This window comes from Trachurus trachurus (genome assembly GCF_905171665.1).
Source record: "Trachurus trachurus genome assembly, chromosome: 1".
NCBI lineage: Eukaryota > Metazoa > Chordata > Actinopteri > Carangiformes > Carangidae > Trachurus > Trachurus trachurus.
In genome coordinates this window covers 32,157,143-32,182,657 of record NC_139891.1, presented here as the reverse complement: position 1 = coordinate 32,182,657, position 25,515 = coordinate 32,157,143, and the positions used below count along the sequence as shown (strand labels likewise).

Sequence of the window (25,515 nt, the reverse complement as noted above, 5' to 3'; positions counted from 1 at the left end):
GGCGGCCCCCATGTGCTAACGTGAGAAGAAGAAGTAGAAGCTACAACTGGGGAAAAACCGGGGAGCAACGAGCGGAACAGATAGAAAACATACACGTATCTGCGTCTGTAACACTTTATCGGGTATTTTTCTGATAAAGTCGAAGAGCAGCGACCGTTACGTACAAGTGTCACAGGTAAAAATCAATAATAATGCCGCGAAACGCTGCTAGTTTAGCCTAGCTGTAGCTACCTAGCTCACATGCTAACAACTGTGCTGATGTGGTTTGTGCAGCAGAGGGCAGATTTTAAGAGACTTTTACCTCAATTTAATTCATAAACACCAAATAATACTGCACTCTAATGGCTGCCTATTTAATTAATTTGAGAGATACAGAGCCAAAGGTGCAGGAGGTAATTAAAAGGTGTTAGCTCAGATTATCTGTAGCTATAATTCCCTGGGTTCATCTTTGCTTCTAAAAAGGCTAATCAATTAACTGATTAGTCTTTGAACTGAGGACTAGTTGCACAACATTTTTTGTGTCTGTATCTTTCAGTATTTGCAGTTATTTCCCCCTGTTGTTGAACTGGATAAGTTGGGTTTTTTTCCCATCTGTTCATCAGACCAAACAAGCAACTGAACACAACACTAATGTGATAAATAAGGAAGCTGCCAACTGTTTTCTGATGTTATACATACAAAATAAAATAAAATAATGGATCAAATCAGTAAGGAGCTTTTGAATCAAGAAGTTGTGAAAGAAAACAGCATTGTCATTGTGGTGTGTCTGTTTTGGAGCTCAGTGAAAGTGCAGATATTTAGATCTTCGATAGATTTAGATATTCTGTCCACTTTAAAAGCACTTTTTTTTTTGTCAATGATGGTTTCAATTTGATTGATCCCATTGTCCATATTACAAACACAGGACCAAGGTTGAGTGAGAAACATGAGTATAATAATCCTAATGCACCTCTATGTTTTCATATCCTGACAATCCCTCCTTCAAATATTAGTCAAATATTAGAAAATGTTATGGTATGATGCGAATCAGTTTAAATAACAAAATCTACATGATTGAGGACATGCCTTTTTTTGATATTGTAATACCTCAGTATGATCGAGTTTTATTATTTTATCTATATAAAGGTTTTTTCATATTTGTGAATGAATTGCTGTTATGACACCGTCTGTAATAAACAATATATACATGGTTGAACATCTTTTTTTTCTCCCCACTGTTGGTGAGATTCAGCTTCTTTGCTTTTTTTTTTGCATCAGTAATGTGTTTTTTATTTGTATTTTCCTTCCAGACTCATCTTCTTTATGCTGGTGCGACCAGCTCGCCTGTTCTCCCTCATCGCCTCCACTCACCTTCATCGTTCCCGCTCCTCTTCCTCTTCCTCTTCCTCTGCTGCTGCTGCTGTTGTTTCCAGCAGGGGGCTGAGATCTATGGAGCCCCTAAAAGCCTCTCAACACAACTCAGAGGTTCCCACCGCCACCGCCACCGCCACCGCCACCACCAACCCTGCACCGACGTCCACGACTCCCACAGACGCAGCAGCAGCAGGAGGTGATGAGGAGAAGAAGCCTGTCGGCCTCCTGCCCGGGGAGACGGTGGTGAAGGAGGGCAAGGCGGCCATCTTGTTTCCCAGCGCCAATGAAGTGTTTTACAACCCGGTGCAGGAGTTTAACAGAGATCTGACGTGAGTTTAAACCGGTTTTACACCAAAAACACACAGTTTACTCTGATTGATTCAATAGAAGAGAGCAGATTTGGGAAGATTCACTGTAGAGAGACAATAATAAAAGTCATGGTGCAGTCAGTCAGCGTGATGCTCTCTGAGGATCTGCTGTGTCACATCACACATCCCTGCAAAAGCACAACAGTGTTTTAAATGTGCAGCTTTAAATTAACACTTCTGCTCCACACTGATAAAACAGGGAGGACGGTGAAAGCTAAATATAGTGCGACAGAATCACAAGCAGAGACGACGGAGGTTGTGTAGTTGTTTGTGTACTTAAATGAGCACAGGTGTTGGTTATTCATGAACTTCACTTTTTAGATGCCACATTGTGTAATTTCAGTTTTTTGCTGCAATAATTTTATTTAAATTTAACATAATGAAATGCAGCTCTTACTAATTAAAGATATTGTATACTATTGACAACATTTAATTTATCCGTTCATCGGTCGGTTCATGATGTTTTTTGTTTGGCTTAACTAACAAACAAAGGACTACACACAATTCTTCAAATTTATTATTATATTTTATAGTGTTTTTCTCTGGATATAAAGAGACTGTTGTGTCACAGTGAATATTGACGTGTGGACAAGATAAACGGATATTTACCAGAGACGTTATTTGTCACGTCATGCGCCGCATAGTAACCAATTGTTCTAACATGTAACATGTTCTACAACAGCGTTTATGCGATAGATATTTTAATACCTGAACTTGCGTGGACGGGAATAAAAACTCAGTGTATATATATATTTTTTAAAACGTTTTCGTGTGAATAGGGCCTGAGTTTTTACTGTTAAATATTTCTGTCCACACAAGTTCGGGTATTAAAATATCTATGTCCACACACGAATACACATAAACGCTGTCGTAGCCCTGCTGACCAAAGCGAGAGTGGTGAGATGGCAAATTGGTTACTATAGTAACCTAATAAATAGCTGCGATGTGCGACGTGACAAATATAGAACGTCTCCGGTAAATATCCGTTTATCTTGTCCACACGTCAAAATAAATAAAGCGTTTTTTTTAAAATCTCTGTTTTAAGCCGTTTTCAATACGTTTTGCGTGTGTACGGATGAAAAAATTTGCGTTTATCAAAAAACCGTTATTGTGTGGATAGGGCCTGAGTTTATTAGTTTTTGAGATGTTCTGCTGAATAGGAAACACTTCACACCTCATTGTCGTATTTTTCTGCACACACACTCCTTCCTCCTGATATAAATTGCAGGATCATTGTCGTGCTCCACTCGGTTACAGTCTGTGTCACTCTATAACAAGAGTCATTACGACTCTGTAAAAAACATAATAATAACTAGAGGAATCACTAGTTGTGTTCAGAGGAGAATAAATATCTTTATGTTTTCCATCCTGCTCTGAAACCTTCAGTCCATGTTTATATGTATGAGCCATGCGTTTTCCTCCTTCCCTCTCCAGATGTGCAGTCATCACTGAGTATGCCAGAGAAGTGCTGGCTCAGCGGGGGGTGAAGGTGGTGGTGCCGGGGGAGAAGGAGCGGGTGGTGGTGTCTCTGGCGGAGGAGACGACGAACGATGCCGATGTGCAGATGGAGGAGAAGAACGGAGCGGAGGAGCCAGCTGTGACGGCAGTGGTGGGGGAGAAGTGTGAGGTACGTGTCGGACTCGTACATGGGATCAATTTTTTACAGTGTAACGGCCGTGGAGCAGATTTTATTGTCCTGTTTATCTGGGCCAGAAAAATCCCCATGAATTCAAGACGAAAATTTAAAAAATCAATTTAAAAATACAGTTGTACAGCTCATCCTATTTATATATGTGTAAAATTATACGTAGCTGTGTCAATTTTTTGTAATGAAAATGAAATATTGTTGTCAGCACTGTCAGAAAATAATGGAAAAGCACAATATAAATGATACTAGAACAACATTATGTTTCTATATTTATTGGTTTGCACATATAATACAAATAATACACATGCAAACAATAAGGGATGTGATAGAAGTCATTAAAATTGAAAAGAGAAAACAAAAAAAGGAAGGTGAAACAGGAAAAAAAGGGGACAAAAATAGAAACCAGCCTGAAAGCACATCAATGTATATACACAAGTGCACAAAGCATCCAGATAATTTCACACTCTGCTCGTCTCGAGTGTTAGAAAGAGGTCACTGGAGCATTTTATGGAGCTGTGGAGGATGCTGGGCTGAAATAATGTCATTAATGGTCAGTGAACGCACCAGAGAGAAAAGTTTCTGCTGGTGTCTGGGACTGGGATGGTTTAACCGTCAGATGATTACTGGTCAAACAGGAAAATGGCCAGTTTGTAACAACACTCTGCAGATTTAAAGGTCCCATATTATATAAAGTTACATCATCTTTGATTATTGATCAGCTCTAGGTTCTATATTAATACTGTGAAAGTATCAAAGCCTCAGTCCACAGAGGCACACAGCCTGTATTCAGAAACTGAGCCTTAAAACCAGTGGTCAGGACTTCCTGTCACTTTGCGATGTCACAACAGATCAGTTGCCCCGCCCCCCTCACCACCTGCTCCACCGTCCTTCCCAACAACTAACTTGCAGGATTTGGTTTCTCTGAGTGTTTTATTCTGAAATCTGCTCTATTTCTTTTATTGGATCACTCAGAAACAAAACAAGTCAGCCAATCAGAAGAGAGGCTCAGAGCTCCTCTCTTCTGATTGGCTGAAACCGAGCTGTTGATACTAATGCTCCAGAGAGAAGCTGAGAGACGGGTTTTGGTTCTTAAAACCATAAATTTATCTTCTTATGGATCAAACCTTCAAAATAAAAGCAGGAGAAGTGTAAAATAAACTACAATAATCAATATTTAACAATATATATTTCATAATGCTGCTCTGAAAATAACAAATTAGCTTTATCAGCTTTATTTTGTCCATGTGCGTTTCCTTTGTTCCAGCTCGGTCTCCGTGTCCTCGAGGGTTTGGCGGCATCCGGTTTGCGCTCGGTGCGTTTCGCCCTGGAGGTCCCGGGCCTGCGGAGCGTCACCGCCAACGACTTCTCGGCCAAGGCGGCGGCGCTGATCGCCAGGAACGCCGAGTACAACGGTGTGGGCCACCTGCTGCAGGCCAGCTGCAGGGACGCCAGGTACGCTGCCAGTAGGGTTGTTTGTGGCGATTTTAGTCTTGTCTTTGTGCCAAACTGTCATTTTTTAGTTTTTATTAGTTTTAGTCATGTTCATGCTCTTTTTTGTTTAGTCAAGTTTTAGTCAACGAAAACTGACGACATTTTAGTCAATGATTTTAATCTCTTTCTAGTAATGTAATTCTATTTAACCCAGTCAATATAGTATAATTACCTAGTATAGTCACTATAGACGAAACTAGGGCTGGGATGATATGCTTTCCTCCCGATTTGATCTACGATTTTTTTGGATGCGGATTCGATTTAAATTGTGATTCTACGATATTGCAGATTTTCTCGATTTTTAGTCTGCATTTTTAACACCTTTTCAAAACCTGGACTCTCTGTATGTAGAAAGGGCAAACAAATGCACATTGCACAATATAAAAAAAAAAAAATCCAAAAAAAATGATGGATTTTTGAAAATAAAAATTGTCAAAAAAAATATTGCGATACTTATGTGAATCAATTTTTTTCTCCCACCCCTAGACGAAACCAAATATTTCTTTTAGTCAAACCAATTTCACAATTCAAACATGGTTATCTTATTTTTATATTATTGTTACCTTATAGACTCAAGTATACATCCATTACAGACATGGAAGATGTTCTGCTAGTAAATTTCATTTCTATAGCACTTTTCACAGAAAGGGTTCACAAAGTGCTTCACAGTAAAATCAGCAGAATACATAGTATAAAACAAAGACACACAGTTGAAAACAGGTACATAAAAGGATAAAAAGAGATTAAAAAAACAGACATAAAAGCCCCTAAAAAAAGTTTTTATTTTAAAGAGTTTTTATTTTGTAAACCACATTTAGTCTCGTTTTTATTCGTCAACAATATTGCATTATATATTTTATTATAGTTATCGTCACATGGCCACTATTTACGTTGCGTCTCGTCTCGTTTTCGTCACGTGATAAAGGTTCTTAGACGATGATATTTCATCAGAATTTTCGTTGACGAAAGCAACACTAGCTGCGAGGAAAATGCTCATTCACTGCCGCTGACGTTTCATTTTCCGCTTGGCCGTATGTCCCCGTCTCGTAGTCGTCCACGGCTCCTCGTCTTCATTCATCTCCAGTCTTCACCTCTGACCTCCTGTTCTGTTCATTCTTCCGCTCTCTTCCGTCTCTTCGCCTCCTTTCGTTTATAAACTCTTGTGCTTTTTCTTTCACCCGTCTCTTTTTTTCTCCTGAGTTAATCCGCTCTTCTTCTTCGGTAACCGTCCTTGACCCATTGTCTCGTTTCGGCTCCTCCGTCTTGAGTTTCTTTTCACCTCTTTCTTCTTCTGTTTTCTGCAGCATGCTGATGTACGAGATGCGAGGGAAGAAGGAGCGCTACGACGTCATCGACCTGGATCCCTACGGGAGCCCCGCCTCCTTCCTGGACGCCGCCGTGCAGGCCGTCAGCGAAGGAGGTGAGTGGCTGGAGCCTCTGTGTCAATCACCTGTTTTCCTGTTACTAAGCAATTTTTTTTTTATTGTGTCAGTGCGGTTTTAGAAGTAGGTCACATATTATTCATGAAATGATTCTTGTTTGGTTTTTTTTTTGTCCTGTTTGAGTTCAGGACAGAACAAAGACTGAGCTTTAATTTGAAAACCCCTCCTCCTCCCGTTCAACCGAGCTGTGAAAAGACTTTTTTTCCCCCTTTTATTTATTTATTTATTTTTAAGTATTTCTTCTTGTCTTCTTTTGTCCTCTGTCTCCATGTTTCCCTCTTTCTCTCTTCTTCCTTTCTTTCTCTCTCTCTCAGGTCTGTTGTGTATAACATGTACAGACATGGCGGTGATGGCAGGAAACAGCGGAGAGACCTGCTACAGCAAATACGGCTCAGTCTCCATCAAAGCCAAATACTGTCACGAGATGGTGAGGACACACACACACACACACGCACGCACACACACACACACACACACACACACACACACACACACACACACACACACACACACACACACACACACGTAAAATTTCACATACACTACACGCACCGACATGTCCCTCTGTATGCACTGATAAGGTCTTAATCCTGTGTGCGTGTGTGTGTGTGTGTTTGATTCCGTTGTGTTGTCATGGAGTCTGGCCTGAGGCTACATGTTGGTGTGTGTGTGAGAGAGTGATGACATTTAGCTGCCTTTTCTTCATCTGTTCATTTCTGCATTAAAAAAAAAAAAAAAGATACTTCGTGTTTCCTGTGACTCCTTCACAGTAAAAGCCTCTTTGTTGTTTTGCCAGAGTTAAGACTTTTACTTTGAAGCAGCAGCAATTTTAATTTACAATAAAAACACAAAGTAAACAGAGACCGAAGTGTAAACATATTCAAGACATTATGATTGTAACTCCAGAAAAGGGTCAGAGGTCAGGAACATCTTTAAGATAAAATGTAATACATTTTCTGACTCCCGAGTGGTAGGAACAAAAAAAAGAAGAAAGAAACTGTAATCACATGGGCAGATTCAGTGTGATGCTCATTTGTATTTGTATTTTTCAGTTAAAAAATGTATTAAATTGATTTTGTTTTTGCTTTAAAAAAAAAAAAAAGCCGCTTGTACCAAATGAATGTGTCCCTTTAAGTTTAGAGAATATGATTTGTTGTCCAAGACGTCTCCGTAGCACTAACATAACACAAAATTGCAGCTCGTCGATGTCGTTGCACTTGACCATATTTGTGATTTCAATTAAATTGCAAGTAATTAATGTAGCTTTAGTTTGAGGGATAAACTTATAATTTACAGTTCACACTGTAAATCAATGCTGATATTGGTTATTGATTGAAAGTTTTTCCATTTTTAGTTGAGTTTTCTTTCACTCCTGTCTTTGTTGTTGTTAATTTTAAAAGGTTTAAATATTTCTGCTTTTATCCTCACTGACAACACACGGTCATATTAACTAGAGTGAAAATTAAAGTTCACCATGTTTTTCTTCTTCTTACATAATAGTCCAATGTTCGTGGAAACTCAAGATGTTAGTCGGTTATCATCAATCATATATATATATATATATATATTTAATTTCACTCACTTTCTCACAGAAATGTTGTAATATTCTTCAATTTGACAGATTAATTTAAGTTCAGAGGATGTGATTTAAGCTTCAGCAGCAGCAGAGAGAGGATTTCATGATTTCACGCTACAAAGACCGGAGCAGTTAAATAAACCTCCTTTTTATTTATTTAATTTTCTTTTTTTCTTTTTTTTTGACGTGCATGCTGAGCTTTCTTCAATTTTGCTTTTCTCACATGTAACATAGTTTCAGTTTATCGTCATTTAGCTTTGCAGATGGTGCAAGTAGGTGAAACTCTCTCTCTCTGTCTCTCCGGCTCGTTTCCCTTCAGGCTCTTCGTATCATCCTCCACAGTCTGGACCAGAGGGCGGGCGTTTACCAGAGATACATCCAGCCCCTGCTGTCCGTCAGCGTCGACTTCTACATTCGAGTCTTTGTGCGCGTCTTCACGGGACAGGCCAAAGTGAAAAACTCAGTCAGGTGCACACACACACACACACACATAAATAAATATATATACAAATAAATACAAAAGCATGTACTGTCTTCTGTCAAAGGCTGATATATGATGAAACATGAATGATGCTGAAACTGGGTCACCGCAGCAACAAATACTAAAAGTAAAAGCAGCGGCAGTGAGAAGGAAAAAAAAGAGAAATTAGGAAAAAATAGGATTTATATGAATGTTTATTATGTCAGTAAACACAAAGAGAGTTATAACAGCATGTGCTCGCCACACGCCTGCAGGTTAAACACACATGTTGTACTGTATGTGTCTGACATTGATTTCCTCTCCTGTGCTGCAGTAAACAGGCTCTGGTCTACAACTGTGTCGGCTGTGGCTCGTTCCACTTACAGAGAATGGGCCGGAGAACGACCAACGGGAAAAAGTAAGACTCAAGCTCGGTGTACAGTACAGCTTCACGTGTTGAGGGTTAAATGAAATAAGTTTGCTTTTAAAATGTCACTGGAAAACAACTGAACAAACAGATTTAGTGAGGAGGAAAGTGTTTGTGTGGTGAAGTTCAATATTGTGTCATTTCAGTATGAAATATTCTGCTGCTACTGGACCACCGGTCGGACCAGAGTGTGAACACTGTGGACAGAGACATCAGGTTAAACACACACACTGTAACTCACACTCACATTCTCATATGTTATATATTTATAGGTAAATGTAAATATTTTAAAGCTCCATACAGTATAAAGGTAGATGTCCATGTGTAGTGTGATTATGATGAGTGTTTTATACTTAAATCTGCTCTATTTTTATTGGATCACTCAGAATACAATCAGCCAATTACAGGGATGCAAACAGCGCGCCGAAAAGCGAAACTCGCTTTTTTCATGACCAATTAGGTGACTTGTGTGAATCATTCAGATCCGAAGAGTTTTTGTTTTGAGGGGGGGGGGGGTCTCAGCGTCTCAGCTGGGGTCAGTAAAATGTTTTTCTAACAGGCTGACAGTGACAATCACGTGAAACTGAGGCGTACTCATTCATGGTTTCTGATCATACTGATAACTGCCGACCTCCAATGTTGACGCGCGACGTGCACGCTCGTTACCCAAAGCTGTGCGTAGCCGCGTGCAGTCGGTACGTACATTATTGTGTCAGGCAGGTGTCTCCCACGGAGCTCTGCCCCGTTTCAGAGGTGAAGGAGAGACGTCGCCTCCGCGATGTAGAATGTGTTCAATTAAAGTGAAACTAACACATTATATAGGCTATGTCCATTACACACTTTTAGGCCTTAAAATGTCTTAAATTTGTTGAATTATTGTGTTCAAGTCTTTTAGACGGGTCTTAAATTTTCTTATGCCCACCATGGGCGAGCATTTCACTCGCATTTGCCCCTAAAAAAAAAGACATGTGTGAACCGGGAAAATCACAAAAAAGAAAGAGCACAACCTGCAATTGGTCCAAAACTACATATCCCACAATTCTCTGCTCTCAACAATAACAGTAGTTAGTGTAAGTAAGAGAGAGTGGAGCTGTAGGTGAAAAGAGGAAACAACGCACGTCTGGTCCTGTTCTATGTTGTTCGTTCACACCGTCACCGTTTATTCGTTACGTCCGCGGTGTAAAAGGCCGTGACGCAAAGACGCGATTAGGCGCGAGACGCGGTATACGCGACTTTTTTTTTTTTGCGACGCAATACACGCGATTCTTTTATGGCGACGGGACCCTCGCGTCTTCGTCTATTTCATCGTGTTTGGTGGGAAGACCCACAGGGGCTTCCCACACAAACACGAGGAACGCTTTTTTCTCGCGCGAGCTTTTACGCGCAACCAAACGCGAGATACGCGAGAAATGCGATTTATCGCTCGTTTTCACTCGTTTCAAAAAAAAATTCACGAGCCCGCCAACAACTTTTTTTTTTTTTTCAAAGGAGGTTCAACTGGACTTAGTTATTTGTCTAGGAAGACGTTTCACCTCTCATCCATGAGGCTTCATCAGTTCAGCATCTGACCAGGCTGGGACTGGACCAACTAACTGGTGTGGAGACTCAGTATAAGTCCAGTTGCTTTCGATTTAACCTCCTTTGAAATACTATGACCTGGACAAATGAGAATATGCACAGGCCTACAACAACATTTCTGCTCTCACCAACCATGGTTGAGGTCACAACGCTGCTGTAGCTGCTCTGGAAGTCCGAGACACTGAGGCCAAACGCCGCCGTCGCTTCTGATCCATGACGGCGAGTTCCGGGCTGATGAGCTACAGAGACTTTAGAGTCACAGAGGAGCAGCGCGTCGCTGTGTCGGACTGTTTGTTTGGATTTAATGAAGAAGCTGCACAGAGTCAGGTGAGCAGAAGCTGCCCCCCCCCCCTCTCACCGTGGAGCCGCTGCTGCCACCACCGACCCCTAGAATAAAACACCACCGACCCATAGAATGAAACACCACTGAGCCGTGGACGGTCGCTGCGTGGATAAAATGCTGACGACCAAAACAGCCGCCACCAGGTCACTGACTGGAGAGTTTTAAAGTCGGCACATGAACGCAGCTCAGACCGGCCGGTGCCTCAGCGCGGTGATCAGCAGGACGCTATACCCAGTACCGGCCAGCTCAGTACAGAGGGGGGGGACGATAACGTGACGCACAGTATACTGTTATGAGACACATTATGCATCCCAACTGTCTTTTTTTTAGAGGATTTTTTTTTTTACCAAGAATGCGCCCAAAAAAATCATGATCCAGGGGCCAAAATTCGAAACAAATATATATTTTTAAAATCATAATTCTCATTATTCTCCTGATGTCGGTTTAATGTAAACAGATTGCGCTGTTATGCGTCATGTGACAGCGGGGCAGAGCTGCAGCTGCTGTGCTGTGATGGACCTGATCAGACTGGTGGTGGTCCACAGTCAATCAGTCCCAGATCCTCCACCGTCACCAGATCCCCCGAAAGCCAAGTCACGGTGCGGCCGCTCTGCTGCTGCTCACCTCAGTGTGTGCGACAACTCATTCATGGTTGTCTCTGATTACACTGATAACAGCCTTCCTATTCACCTCCAATGTAGACGCGACGTGCGCGCTCGTTACCCAAAGCGGCGCGTATCCGCGTGCATTCGGTGCGACGGCGCCGCCGTTTTCCCCCCCGTGCATGTCCGTTGCTGTGTCAGGCAGGTGTCTCCCACGGAGCTCTGCCCCGTTTCAGAGGTGAAGGAGAGACGCGATGTAGAATGTGTTCAATTAAAGTGAAACTAACACATTATATAGGCCTATATGTCCATTACACACTGAATGGGATGTTAAATCCCATGTCTTTATTTCTTCTGTTTATTTTAATAGTATATGACTAACATTCAGTGAAGACCTAAAAATCAGTATCTCCAAAATTGAAATATTGCAATGGTTTTTATTTTTTTAAAGCATTTTTAATCTAGAAATGTTGGCCTTCTGAAAACTGTCCATCTATATGCACTCAATACTTGGTTGGGGTTGAACTACTGGAAATTGACTTTTCTGTGATATTGTTAATGGTGACGCCAGACAATTCCTCTCTTTTTTGGTCCTGACCTGTTTGCATCCCTGCAATTAGAAGAGAGAGTCAGAATTCTGATTGGCTGACACTGACTTGTTACTCCAGAGAGAAGCTGAGAGAGGAAATCTAGGTCCTTAAACCATAGATGTGTCTTCTTCTGGACCAACACCTCAAATAAAACACAGGAAACATAAAATATTGGACATTTTAAATTTCCTTAAATGGATCCTAACAACATAAAAAAATCCAGGTCTCTTAGGATGTCTTTTAAATCTTGTGTTATAGTAATATCGATCAAATATATGAACCCAACACCTGAACTGAACCGTGTGTCCGTCTCTTCTGTAGCTGGGTGGTCCCGCCTGGGCGGAGCGGATCCACGACGTGGAGTTTGTCCAGAGGGTTTTGTCTGCGGTGTCGGGGAACTCGTCTAGATTTGGAACAGCCAAACGCATCGAGGGCATGCTCAGCATGGTGACAGAGGTACTGACTCAGCTTTTTATACACACTCTCATGAAGGGACCTGATGTTATGTTTTGGCACCGTCATTACTTTACATTGTGTGGAAAATATTATTTGTCTGTTTTTTTAGTTTAAAGGAGCTATTTGTAAGTTTTGCTACTTAGCTAACATTAGCATTTACTGCTGTTTACTTACCAGTCATGCATTTTACTGCTCTTGTTGTTTTTTCCAGCAGTATAGATGCTTTCTAATAAAGCTGGGTTTTTAATTGCTGTTTCGATTGTCACGTAATCGCGCGCTTGCGTATTTATCAAACTTTTTTTTTACTGCTTCTACTCTCAAACGTCTTTTACTGACTTATTCTCCCTTTTTTCGGCCGTGAAGATGCTTTTTAAAAAAAAATAACGCTGGGTTTTAAAAATGCCGCTCATGTCGGGGCTTTCTCTTGGCGCCACATCCCACTCTGAGTTTGACCAATCAGCACAGAGTAAATCTCAAGCAAAAGTTCATGTAAATGGTCCTTCGAGGGGAAGTTCCTGTAAATGGTCCTTCGAGGGGAAGTTCCTGTAAATGGTCCTTCGAGGGGAAGTTCCTGCAGTGGAGACGCGCCTAGTGCTGGACGAAACTGCTAAGCTAGGCTAGGCTACAGCTGGTTAGCATGCTAACTTAAGTAGCAGAAGTGAAGAAAAACAAAGTTCATTTCCACCGCTGAACTAATTCCAGCATTTCATCAAGACTGATAAGAATTAGTTTGCATGTTAACTAGCTAAAGCCCAGCCTAGCGGGACTGTCATTTTCCGATACCGAGTCACTGCAGCGTCCCTGAAGAAACAGCCTCTCAAAATACATATAATAACCTCTTTGAAACTGCTTTATTAAAAAAAAATTAACAACCTGATAACGACCTTCGTCACCTGTGATCTCAGGAGCTGGAGGACGTTCCTCTTTATTACACCGTGGACAGTCTGAGCAGCACGATACACTGCAACACACCGCCGCTGCTGCAGTTCAGGTAAACGTATACACACACAATGCAAAAAACTGAGACGCACATGGACACAGGTCTGTTCTGTGTTTCTGTTTTGTGTTTGTTGGAATCACTGGTTAAATTAAACAGCAGCACAGATGAAGAAGAAAAAAAAAACTCAGTGTGAGAGAAATAAAGACATTTTTCCAATAAATAAACAACATGAGTGAGCGAACGCAGATGAAACAGCAACAGGGATGACGCAACGTGTTTAAAGCTGCACTCGTATCAACAGTGGATCAAATGTGTAAAGTTGTTGTTTGTGTTGATACGAGTTGTAATGTTAGTCGCACCTTTTACCCAGTCTTGGACACGAGGACTTGTTGTTGACGTCATTATTCGTGCAGCGTTTCACTACCTGCACATCTGTACACATGTTGTTTTTGTTGTTGCAATAGTAACTGAGTAACATCTGGAAATACTTTGACAAAAACCCACAGTGTAAAATGTGCAGCTTTAAACTCACATATCATAGAAATAATAGTCTCATGTTTCACCACCTGCTCTTAAAGCACCAGGAGGATTTAAGTTTCTTACTCATTTTAACAAGACACATTTATTTCTATCTTTGTATTTATGAGTGAGGCTGTTGATTGAGTTCATACAACGGATACAGCTGTGACGTTTGACATAACAACAATGCCTGTCAAAGTTGGCTGTTTATTTATATAACTGTGAATGTATAAGACAGTGATGTCCCTGGACACTGTCTGACTGGAGCCAAGCTGCTGGACACAAACCGCCTGTATTTCTTTTTTAAACTATAAAAAACATATTTAAATGTGATTCATGAGTAATTAAGTACCTGGTTATGAGGTAATGAGAGTAACTGAATATTTACTCAAAATGTCCATTCCTGGTCTGAAGGTTTTTTAAGTGTTACTTTACTGCATGTGTAAAGAAGAAGTTTTGTACTTCTTCATCTAAATAAGAAAAATTTAATCAAAGGTACCATCCCGGGCGGCTCATTTTGTGGCAAAAATATATAAATCTGAGTATATCGGTTAGGTATTACACAGTAATTGATGACATCAGTGATTTGACATATCAATGATGAAATTTGGTCATCTGTGTAAGGAGTAGGGGCTAAAATTTGGCCGACCAATCAAATTGGTCTCAGACAACTTTGGTAGGATGGCCCGTCTGTCAGTCAACATGCACGCTGTTCTGTTCATGCGCTCTAGTATGCAAGCACTTTGATTGTAGCTACACTTTTTGACAGCACATCACAGCCAGCCAGCCCGCAGTTAGAAAGCCAGGCATTCCTCATGGCACAGCCGAAGGACCAGTCGGTTTTCTGACCTCCAACTGCACCTCCTAGTCAACCACCACCCAAAAAACCTAAAACTTTTATTGAAAGTATGAAAGACCGTCAGAAGTTACTTTTCTCCCCCGGGATGACGACGGAGGTTGGCCCCGGCAGATCAGCTCAGTAGAGTGGCTGCTGCTGCTGTGTTGACTGCCGATTTTATTCTCGTTATGTTATGACTTTTTTTCTCGTAGGAAATGTACGACTTTATTCTCGTTAATTTACGACTTTATTCTCGAAGTCTGTGTGTTTTTTTGTTTGTTTTTTCTCTCAATGTGGCCCTAATACTCCGTCGTACATTCATGAGTGATCAAGTACCTGGTTATGAGGTAATGAGAGTAACTGAATATTGAATATTACTGAAAATGTCCATTCCTGGTCTGAAGGTTTTTTTTAAGTATTACTGCATGTGTAAAGAAGAAGTTTTGTACTTCTTCATCTAAATAAGAAACATTTAATGATGCTCCATACAGACTTTTTTTTTTAACTCGCCTGAATGCTTACATTTGTTTTGTTTTTTAATTTGTATAATTAGTTAATTTGCAGCTGTAGACTTTGGTCATTTTTTCCTAATAAGCTCTTGTTACCAGGATTAGGGTTTGTTTTCAGGTTTCTACCTTTGATTTCATTTATGAATTTATAAAAATGTTTTTATTCCCTAGAGAAGTTTTGTTTAACTTTGGGAGATATTTGTTTCTGGTTTTTAAATATTTTGGGGGAGCTTTTGCCTTTAATTGACAGGAAATGGGGAGACGGAGAGAGAGGGAATGACACGCAGCAAAGGGCCACTGGGGGGAATCGAACAGTGGCCGCTGCAGTGAGGACCCAGTGAGCTGTACGACGCCCCAAGATATGTGTTCTTTAATCTTCTTCGTCTTCTCCGTCTCCGTCCAGATCTGCTCTGCTCCACGCCGGACACAGAGTGTCTCTGTCTCACGCCTGTAAGAACGCCATCAAGACGGACGCTCCTCCTGCAGTATTATGGGACATCATGAGATGTTGGGTAAACGCCACCGTAATGAAAACGACACCAGAGCTTGTTTCGTAGTGACTCTTTTTAAACGTCGTCTTCACTCATGTGTTCTGATTGGTCGGCTGCTGCAGGAGAAGTCCAACCCCGTGAAGAAGGAGAAACTGTCCCAGACCAGCCCGGCCTTCAAGATCCTCTCCACCGAGCCCAGGTCAGACCCCATCCACACAGACCCGACTTTTTTTTTTTTTAGACTTTTATTTATTTGCACATAAAAAATAAAACAAAACATTTACTTATCTCTCTTACTAGTAAGAAAGATATGAAAAATAAATGTGCAGGTGAGGTCTGAAACCTGAAAGGCTTATAACATGACCTCACCTTGATCTAACACATAATTGAAGCACAGTCAAGAAATAATAATCGCATACCTTGTGCAAGGTAGAGATTGAAAATGAAATTAGAAAAGAAAGGAAGGAAAAAGATGAAAAAAAACAGGGAATATGTTGGGAGTAAAAATAAAAGTAGTAGTGATGATAACAGCACTAAATAAATAAATAAACAAAAAAAGAGATGAGAAAAGAAAGCGAGACAAAAGAAGAGAACAGATGAATTAAGTTCAAGTAAACACTAAAAAGGGAAAAGAAAAGAAAAACAAAAAACAAAAACATGGGGCACTAGGGAAGCAGAATTAAAAGTCAAGCCATGTTTTGATGTTCAGTTAATTTTAACAGTAGTTTCTTTTTAAATATTGCCAAGGAGGAGGAACTATCGGCTAATTGACTATGTTCATTTCATAACAGAATTCCTCTGTATTTGATGGTGTACTGCCCTCTGGTGGTATTACAACGGGGGCGGTGTAGGTGACCTGCTTGTCTTGTAGCGTGCGAGTGGAAACTTGAATTTGTGCGAAAGTATTGTTGAAATTGATTTGGTAATACGTGACTTTGGTGCGTTGCTTTGTAAATGAAGATACTGATTTGCAAGATATTAATATCAAATATGGTTGAGATTTTCAATTTGGCAAACAGTGGGGAGGATGGAGCTCTGAAATTTGAGTTTGTGGCGGTTCTAACGAAGCGTTTCTGAAGTAGATGGAGCTTATGGAGATTGGTAGGATAGGTGTTAGCCCAGACAAGATTGCAGTATGTTAGATATGGATATATTAAACTGTAGTATAATGTAAGTAAGGTGGATCTGTTGAGGAATGAACTGATTTTTCTAATGATTCCTACAGATTTTGATACTTTTTTTGCAACACAATCAATTTGTTCTTTCCAGTTACATTGTTCATCCACTGTGACACCTAGAAAGCGAGCAGAGGATACTCTATTGATTTCAATTCCCTCGATTAAGAGCTTTGCTTCTTTCGGATCACACTTTTTTCTACCTGAAAATAGGATAAAATTCGTTTTTTTAATATTTATGGATAGTTTATTCAATTTGAACCATTTGGAAAAGGCTAGGAGGCCAGTGTTGGCCTCATTTATTAGAGTTTTAAAGTGCTTGCTGGAAAGAACAAAGTTTGTATCATCCGCAAATAAGATGGGAAAAATGGTATTTGATACTGATGCTAGGTCATTGATATAAAGTAAAAATAGTAAAGGGCCAAGTACTGAGCCTTGGGCCACACCACATGTCAACGTAGCAATGTTGGACTTACAATTGTTTACATATACATATTGTTGTCTGTCAGTAATATAACTTTTTAACCATAGGAAGACATTACCCTGAAAACCATATCTGTGTAGCTTTGACAATAGTATGGCGTGGTTGACCGTATCAAAAGCTTTTGACAGGTCAAGGAAGATTCCTATAGCATATTCATTGTTATCCAATGCTGTAGAAATCTTATCAACAAGATCTAATAGAGCCATGTATGCAGAGTGATTTTTACGGAAGCCATATTGATGGTTGTATAGTATATTATTTGTATTTATATGGTGCAAAATCCTTTTGTAGACTAATTTTTCAAGGATTTTTGACAAACAGGGTAATATTGAAATTGGGCGATAGTTAGTGAATGTACTTGGGTCGTCTGACTTGAAAACAGGGATGACTTTTGCTACTTTGAGATCATTCGGTACTACACCTGTTTCTAAAGATAAGGATAATATAAATGTTAATGGATTTATAATAATGGTTTTGATCTCTTTCACAAGAGTTGTTCTAACTTCATCATGTCCTGCAGCAGTTGGTTTCATCTTGTCAATTAAATCTTGGATCTCGCTGCTCTTAGGACGATCAAAATGCTCAAAAGGGGGAAAACAACCATCAATATGGTCCAGGGGGCTACCACCTGGGTTTTTAATTTTTTAGCAAGAGAGGCACCTACATTTACAAAGAAATCATTGAACTTACAGGCAATCTCAAGTGGATCAGTAAATGTTTTCCCGCTGTCAGAGAAGTATGTTGGAAATTTTGCCATAGATTTCTTTTTGTGCAATAATTGATTTATGATTGACCAGGTTGCTTTGATGTTATTTGAGGACTCCTTAAATTTTTCAGCAAAGTATTTCTTTTTTGCTGATCTAAGTAGATGAGTAAATTTGTTTTTATAAGCTTTGTAATTCATTTGATTAAGGGGTGTAGGATTCTTTAGGAATTTTTTGTAGAGTTTATTTTTTTCCTTTGAGGACTTATGCAGCCCTGGGGTGAACCATGGCTTGTGAGAGTCCTGTCGTAAGGCCTTTTTAGCAGTGATTAGGGGAAAACATTTATTGAAGGCAGTGTTAAAGGACTCCATAAAAGTTTGGTAAGCACTATTGGAGTTGGTCTGAGCATACACATTGTCCCAGGAAAGATCACTAAGAGATTGTTTGAAACTGGCTATATTTCTTTCATTAAATTTACGGTAGGTTACTTTAGTATCAGGATGAGCGTCCTTATATTCATCAAACACTGTAAATTGAAAAATAGGAAAATGATCAGAGATGTCAGAATAGAATATTCCTGATTGCAAAACTTTGTTTAGAGAATTTGTTAATATATTGTCTATTAGTGTAGCAGATCTGTCAGTCACTCTAGTGGGTTTATGTATGATAGGGTAAAAATAATTAGAGTACAGATTATTTAGAAAGTCTTGAGTTGGAGAGTGGGTTTCGCTTTTGAATAGGTTGATATTATAATCGCCAAGGATATAGCACATTTTGCCCTCTTTCGTTATTCGATCTAGGGCACTTGCCATGTAGTTGTTAAAGTTGTTTATGTCAGAATCCGGAGGACGATATATACAACCAATGATAATCTTACGTCCATTTTTGGGCAGGGTTAATTCAATAAAAATAGACTCAGCGCCCTCAGAGTTTACTGACAGGTCTGCTCTCTGTACATAGTCATAGTCGTTACGGATATATAATACTACACCACCACCTGTTTTGTGTCTTCTTGTAGAGTGTAGCGAGTTATATAAAGGGAGCTCATAAAGGTTAATTGTGTCTTCTGAAAGCCAAGTTTCTGTTAGTGCAATAACTGAAAAGTTATAATTAATTGAGGATAGTAATTGGGATAGGTGGTCATAGTTTTTTGGGAGACTACGAATGTTGAGATGGAAGGCAGAGAATAGGTAGTGGTCAGATGGAAAACATTTAGTCAGGTGTTCAAATTGCTTCTCATTATAATATCTGCAGGGTTCCTTCATACCTTGGATACTGTTTGCATCAGGATCAACATCACTTAGATTGGTCTTAGTCACCACATCGAGATCAAATGGGTTGAATATCATATTCTCAAAAGTAATATCATTAGTAACATTGGGTATGTTGTTGTGTGAGAGACAACTACTGACATCCTCATAGTCAGAAAATGGAAATAGAGCTATACAATTTTCACAGGTCCATGATACCCAGAGTTTAGAGTTCAGCTTGGAGACCAGTGAGCATTTTGAGTGATAATTTAATTTGCATAAACCACAGGTAACGGGTTGAGATTTTACATTATTTTGGCATTTGGGACAAATTCTGTTTACACTTGTGCCAGTTGGCATGATTAAAAAGGAACATCAGAGGAGTTGAATTAGGTGGTCTTGCCACCTCTGTAGTCGTGGGCATCATCACTTAGGTGTGGAGGTAGCAGGGGTAGTGGCGGCTGCAGGACTGACAGGGCTGGTGGGGTTGTAGACAGGCTGGCCTTTCCTTCGCGGTGGGTGGGTCACCAGCTGGTCATATTTCAAGTAGGCAATGAGTCCCCTGTCCCGAGCAGCGTACATCTCCGGGAGAAGCGCTTTCCTCCGCTCGCGTACTTGGGCAGAAAAGTCCTCATTTATATGAATGTCAGTACCTTTTAATTTTTTCGCATTCTCCAGAACCGTGGCTCTGTCCTTGTAGTTGAGAAACTTGACTATAATGGGTCGATGCCCTTTGCCGTTGGTGTCGGGCTTTCCTGTCCGGTGCGCTCTTTCAATGGCCATGGCGTTGGCGTCCAGTTTGAGGCTGGTGGAGATGACGGAGCGCACCTTATTCTCCGAGCTGGCCCAGGTTTCCTTTGGGGATTCCTCGATACCAGAGAAGATCAGGTTGTTGCGTCTGGACTGGTTTTCTAGGTAGTCAGTTGATCTGTCAAGAATCTTAATACTGTCACAGACCACTCTCAGATTTTTTTCTAGACGCTCACTATCTTCTGTGAGTTTGGAAATGTTGTTTTTTGATATGTCTATTTCATGTTGAGAAAATTGGAGGCTGTTTTTGAGCTCATGCAAGTTATTATTTGCTGTGTCCAAACGCTCGTTGTTAGAGTCCATCAGAGCCCTCACTAACTTGGTGAATATATCTGCTTGCTTCTGCATTAAGTCTTCATAGTAGGCTTTCTGTTGAGCGAGTTGTTTTTCCAGAAGCTTATTTTGTTCAGCTTTGTGTTGAGCTATGCTCTGGTTGACAAGTTTGCGCACTGCTTCCAGAGTGACAGGCTCCGTCCCCGGCTCTTGTCCTTTACCAGCCATAGTAGTTCACCGGCTGATGCGTCAGATGACGATGACGAGGTCGACCAATCACGGCGCCGAGCAGCAAAAACAACACCAGAATCCGGAAGAAAACACACAATCCTGCGCGAGCAGGACCGATTTGTAGCATACGCTAGTAAAGCTTACTCGGTTAGACACACAGCACGCACACGCGGACGGACGAGCAGCGAAGCACCCGAGCCTCCCAGGGGTTAACCCGGCGTGCAGTTATGGGACACCGATCAGCAACGCCACAAGAGCAAGCCACAGCCAGCAGCCGTCAACCCGCTAGGACGACCACACGTGAGACACTTACCTCAGTGAAGTCGGTCGCGAGGAGAGGAGCGGCTAGCCGGCGAGTTAGCACGTACAGATCCCGGTGCCAGCAGTACAGAAGAAAGGGGAGACTTCCCTCTGAACCACCAACAAGGACAGTGCAACGACTCAAGCCAGGGCAGGATTAGTTCCGGAGAACATCGAGCCAGATCATTAGTGTTACCCAAGAACAAACACCCGGGGCTTCCCACACAGGTAGGCAACAGGTAGCAAACACAGCACAGTACCGAGCAGCGTGAACGAGCAGCGTGAACGAGCAGCGTGAACGAGCAGCCTCCATGCGTGTGTGCATGACCCGAACTGATTTATTAAAACACTTCATGGAGTCAAACCTGTGACCTCGTCTTCTTCTTCTTCCTCCTTCTGCAGCTGTGAGGCCTGTTTCACCATCAGGGAGGACGCCAACCCTCAGTCCCGTAAACGCCACCTGACCCGGTTCCAGGAAAACCCTCAGGCCTTCTGGGGACCCAAAGCTCGCGCCAGAGCCAGGTAACACAACACAACACACAACACAACACACACACACACACAGCAAGCAGCTTGTTCAGTTTGTGTAAAATTAGGACTTTGAGTCTGATCATTTGTTTTTTTTTGTTAGTTATTTATTATCAAACATAATCGATCAAATAGAGTCAAAATGTTTAGATGTGTTTAGAGGAAAATGTTTTTTAATTACTTCTATGCACCTAAATGGATGTAAAAGTAAAATTTAGACATTTCAAAAACTTATTTGGCACCTGAAAACACACTGAACATCTTTATCCACTTCCTTGTTTTTCCTACTGTTTCCTCCTCTACCAATCTCCCTCTCCTCCTCCATCCATCTATCTCTAAACCTTATGCTCTCTCCTCCTCCTCCCGTAGTGGTGGCGTTACTACCACCCTGCAGGACAAGAGGAAGAAGTGCCAGAACAAGAGGAAGAACCAGATCACAGACTCGTCTCAGCTGAAGAACTTCCCCTGCAAGAAGTTCAGACAGGTGAGTGAGTTCACTGTGGAGCAGACTGAGACCAAAACAACATGCAACCTCTTAAAGAGATAAGATATTTAAAAAAGCATCAGGATCCAAATTTATTCAACGAGAAGATGAAACCAGATCAGAGCTGGTTTATGGAGGGATTTTTAAAAAAACATGTGTTGTTTCCTGAGAGAAAAAGAAACAACTGAACTTGTTTCTTTAGAAAAGCAGTTTTCTTTCTCCTGGAAAACACCTTGTTTACAGACTCGTGGGTAAATGAGTCTGTAGCTTCACACCTGCAGTGATGAGAATAGAAACCCTGACGACGTCAGACTAGTTTCTGAATCACTCGACGTTTTCTAAGAACGTCTCTGGGTCAGTGAGGAGCTGCTGTCATGAACCTGCTGCATGAAAACACATGTGCAGTAGCGGCCATGTTTGTTTTTGTTCCACTAAAATAAAGAGGAACAATTTACAGAAGAAGTATTGTGTTTCATTGGTTTTAATTTTAAAATTAAAGCTAAGCTGGTTGTTTTTAAACGTCCTACCTGTGGATCTCAGGCTGGCCGACTGGTGAACAAATTTTAAAATCTCTTTTAAAAACTCACTTTTACAAAAAAGTATTTTAACCCCCGTGGCAACAAATGGGACACCCATTTTATATAATTTTATTTTGTTGGCTTTTATTTTGTAGTTTTCTCTTTCAGTTTTGAATACCATGATCCACATGATCTTACTCTTACTTTTGTTTCACCTTCATTGGATCAGATGTCATCACTGTTTTCTCTTTGTATAGGGGGTCGGTATCTTGTCACCTTTTTTACCCCTGATGAGTTTGCACCCCTGTGTATCTGAATTATTTGACCTTTACAGCACTTTGTTACCTTGTTAAAAAAGGTGCTATGTTTTTTTAAAATACATATATACAGTATTAACAATTTTGTTACGAGACAAGATTGTGATTGTTAATTCAGATGAGAAAAGCAGTGACTGCAGCATTTTTCATTTTTGTCAAATTGGCCCATTTCCATAATCCTTATAGTCATTGCCCTATTCGCACGGGATTAGTATTACCTGGGGACGTCTGGTAATTTGTAAATTACCCCCCCCACGTCTGTGTTTCTTGCGGTGCATTCGCACGGGATAAGTGATGTCTGTATTTTTACTCGAATTTACTGACATGAAGGCTCCGATATGACGACAAAGCTGTGCACGTCGTAACATCCGCTGCTGCATGGACCGCGGAACGCATCTGGACAAGGGGGGGGCATAACTTCAAGTCAAGCGGGAGGGGGGGGGGGGGGTGTCCTTGTACCGGGGGTTACTGTTACCAAGGATACGGAAATAAAAGTAGCGAAGCTCCGGACAGAGTTGCGGTGATTGTATCCAGTTTATGAAACATTATGAAAACACATGAGTCTATCACAACAACAGATTTTCCGGGATCGATCAAATCTATTGGATCATCATGCTGATTATCCATACCAGAGGTAGAATGCCGGTTCTCACAGCGGACTTCTGACAATAGTTTTTTTTTTTGTTTTTTTTTGGAGGGTGTGTGTGTGTGCGCCGAGCGGACCCGTCTATAGAGACACGCGTCTATATGGGACAGGCTTTTATTTAATTTAGAACAAACCTTTATATGCTCAGCAAAGATGGAAAATATAGGTTATAGCCTAATATAATAAAATGGTTCTGTTGTTTGGCCACTGTTTAAAAGAGTCAGAATATAAGGAAAGAATCGTATCCAGAGCAGCATCATTTACAAGTTTAATCAGCACCAATTAAACTTCTTCTAAATAAACGTAAACATTTAATAACTCGGGTCAGGTCGGACCGCAGGCTTCTTTTTTTTCTCTTCATCACAGGAGAAATAAGGCGTGCGCTGCGCTCACATTGCTACTCTCTGCGGTGCTCTGGTTGTGATTTGTCTGCTGCCTTGAATCCGCCTTTTATACGTGCGCCTTCACAGATTCACAGGCATGACGTATTGATAAACAATGCACTTGATAGACTCACGAATTCAAATCGAAATGCAGCAGTTATCGGCAGCAGTGAAGGTGTGTGTGGTGGTGACTTAGCTCTTAAAAACACAGATACAACAAAAAATTCCCCTCAATTACTGAGATGCAGATTCGCACGGGACTAGTTTTACCACGGGACGTCGGTCTTTGGTGAAATATAGTAGGTAATTTGCGGGGGAAATTTTACTTACTTTTTTACTGACATGGCGCATTCGCACGGGATTAAGATCACAGACGTCCTCCGCAATTATTACAAATTACCAGAGGTCCCCAGGTAAAACTAATCCCGTGCGAATAGGGCTACACAACTTGTCCACCAGAGCGTTGTGGAGTTGTTGGATTGTGTATTTGATGAGTTTGATGAGGGAAACCAAGAAATCCCATTAGCCTCCGTAGCGTAGCTCTGAGCAGCTCACGGCTCTGCTCCACCGTTCTAAAAATAGCTTGCACCGACAATTAAAGGTAACAAACCTACTGCTATGACTATAGGGATTATGGCAATGGGCCAATTTGCCAAAATGTTGAACTATCCCTTTAGAAGCAGAAATTTAAAATATACTGGAGATGGTGACGGTGAATTCAGGAGTTGAGCAGCGTGTCGTTGTTCATGAGAAGCTTCAGCTCCGTCAGAATCAGAGGGAGGTTGTAACTTAAACACTAATCACTCTGGTTCAGTCTCCATGTTCCTGGGTGGGAACACGAGGCCGAGCGGTTGCCACAGCGCCGCACGCAGCTGATTTCCTGCCAGGTGAAGAGGACGCAGCCAAAACCAGCTCTTTTCTGTTTTTTTAACGTTTTAAAACATCATCAGTTCACCGGCCTGTTGTTGTTATAGCTATAGTCTTATTATGGTCTGTTTTTATTTATTTCAGGGATCGTGCACACATGGAGAGAAATGCTGCTACTCCCACGACCCGGAGGAGAAGATGGATGGATGAACTCCGTTATTCTTCTAATTCAGTTCTTTTTTTTCTTTTCTTTTTTAAATAATTTTATTTCTGCAGTTTTAAGTGCAGCCTGGATAAAAGTGATGACGATCAAATGAGGACAACAACCGAAAAACTGTTAATACACAGAACAACAGCAACATATCCATGATTCAGTTTTATGTCTGAGGTTTTTTGACTTAAGGTTCATTTTTTTATTATTATAATTATCATTATTTGACTGTTGTCAACATGTTATCACATCAATAAAGTCCTCGGTGAGACTTTAGATGATTTGTCTTTTATCTTTAAGTTTGTTTAGATGTTTAACCCTCAGGGTCCTTTTGAACCAAAAATGTCAATTTTTTTTTTGCCTTTTCCTATTTTTTTTTTTTTTAATTGGTGATCATTTTGGCTGTTAGAGCTTATGCCATGAATTTCTGCAAAAACGTTTCTTTTGTTGACATTTTTTATAAAGAGTCTAATGTAATTTACTCTCACAGGTCTATTTTACACTACAGACAATCTTTGTATCCTTTGGGGAACCTTGAGCCAAAAATGTACATAACAAAAACCTGCTATAAAAGGGTTAAAAAAATCTGAAAATGGTTAAACTTTTAGTAGTTTTTGAGCAGGGCTGAAGTGGTCTAAGAGATTTATGCAGCAAAAAGCAGAAAAAAATATTGATGTATCATGATTTTACAGCAGTTTTTTTT

At 40.7% G+C, this 25,515-nt stretch overlaps 1 protein-coding gene across 1 annotated transcript; it reads left to right on the top strand.

Annotated features, from left to right (window-relative positions):
- trmt1 (tRNA methyltransferase 1) lies at positions 1-25,185 on the top strand. The gene is made up of 16 exons (XM_083984065.1): positions 1-175; positions 1,290-1,682; positions 3,156-3,348; positions 4,634-4,821; positions 6,165-6,280; positions 6,617-6,729; positions 8,198-8,346; positions 8,673-8,756; positions 8,912-8,981; positions 12,200-12,334; positions 13,240-13,325; positions 15,544-15,652; positions 15,754-15,830; positions 21,261-21,380; positions 21,756-21,870; positions 24,746-25,185. The coding sequence occupies exons 2-16, from the start codon at positions 1,303-1,305 to the stop codon at positions 24,809-24,811; spliced, it is 2,001 nt and encodes a 666-aa protein (XP_083840191.1). The 5' UTR covers positions 1-175; positions 1,290-1,302; the 3' UTR covers positions 24,812-25,185.
- The last annotated feature ends 330 nt before the right edge of the window (positions 25,186-25,515 follow it).

What these genes read in the sequence shown, in the direction of transcription:
- trmt1 (XM_083984065.1), top strand. Translation starts at nt 1,303, where the DNA reads ATGCTGGTGCGACCAGCTCGCCTGTTCTCCCTCATCGCCTCCACTCAC. An exon ending in AAAGTGAAAAACTCAGTCAG is followed by an intron (nt 8,347 to 8,672) that starts GTGCACACACAC and finishes CCTGTGCTGCAG; the next exon opens with TAAACAGGCTCTGGTCTACA. An exon ending in CCTGCAAGAAGTTCAGACAG is followed by an intron (nt 21,871 to 24,745) that starts GTGAGTGAGTTC and finishes TATTTATTTCAG; the next exon opens with GGATCGTGCACACATGGAGA.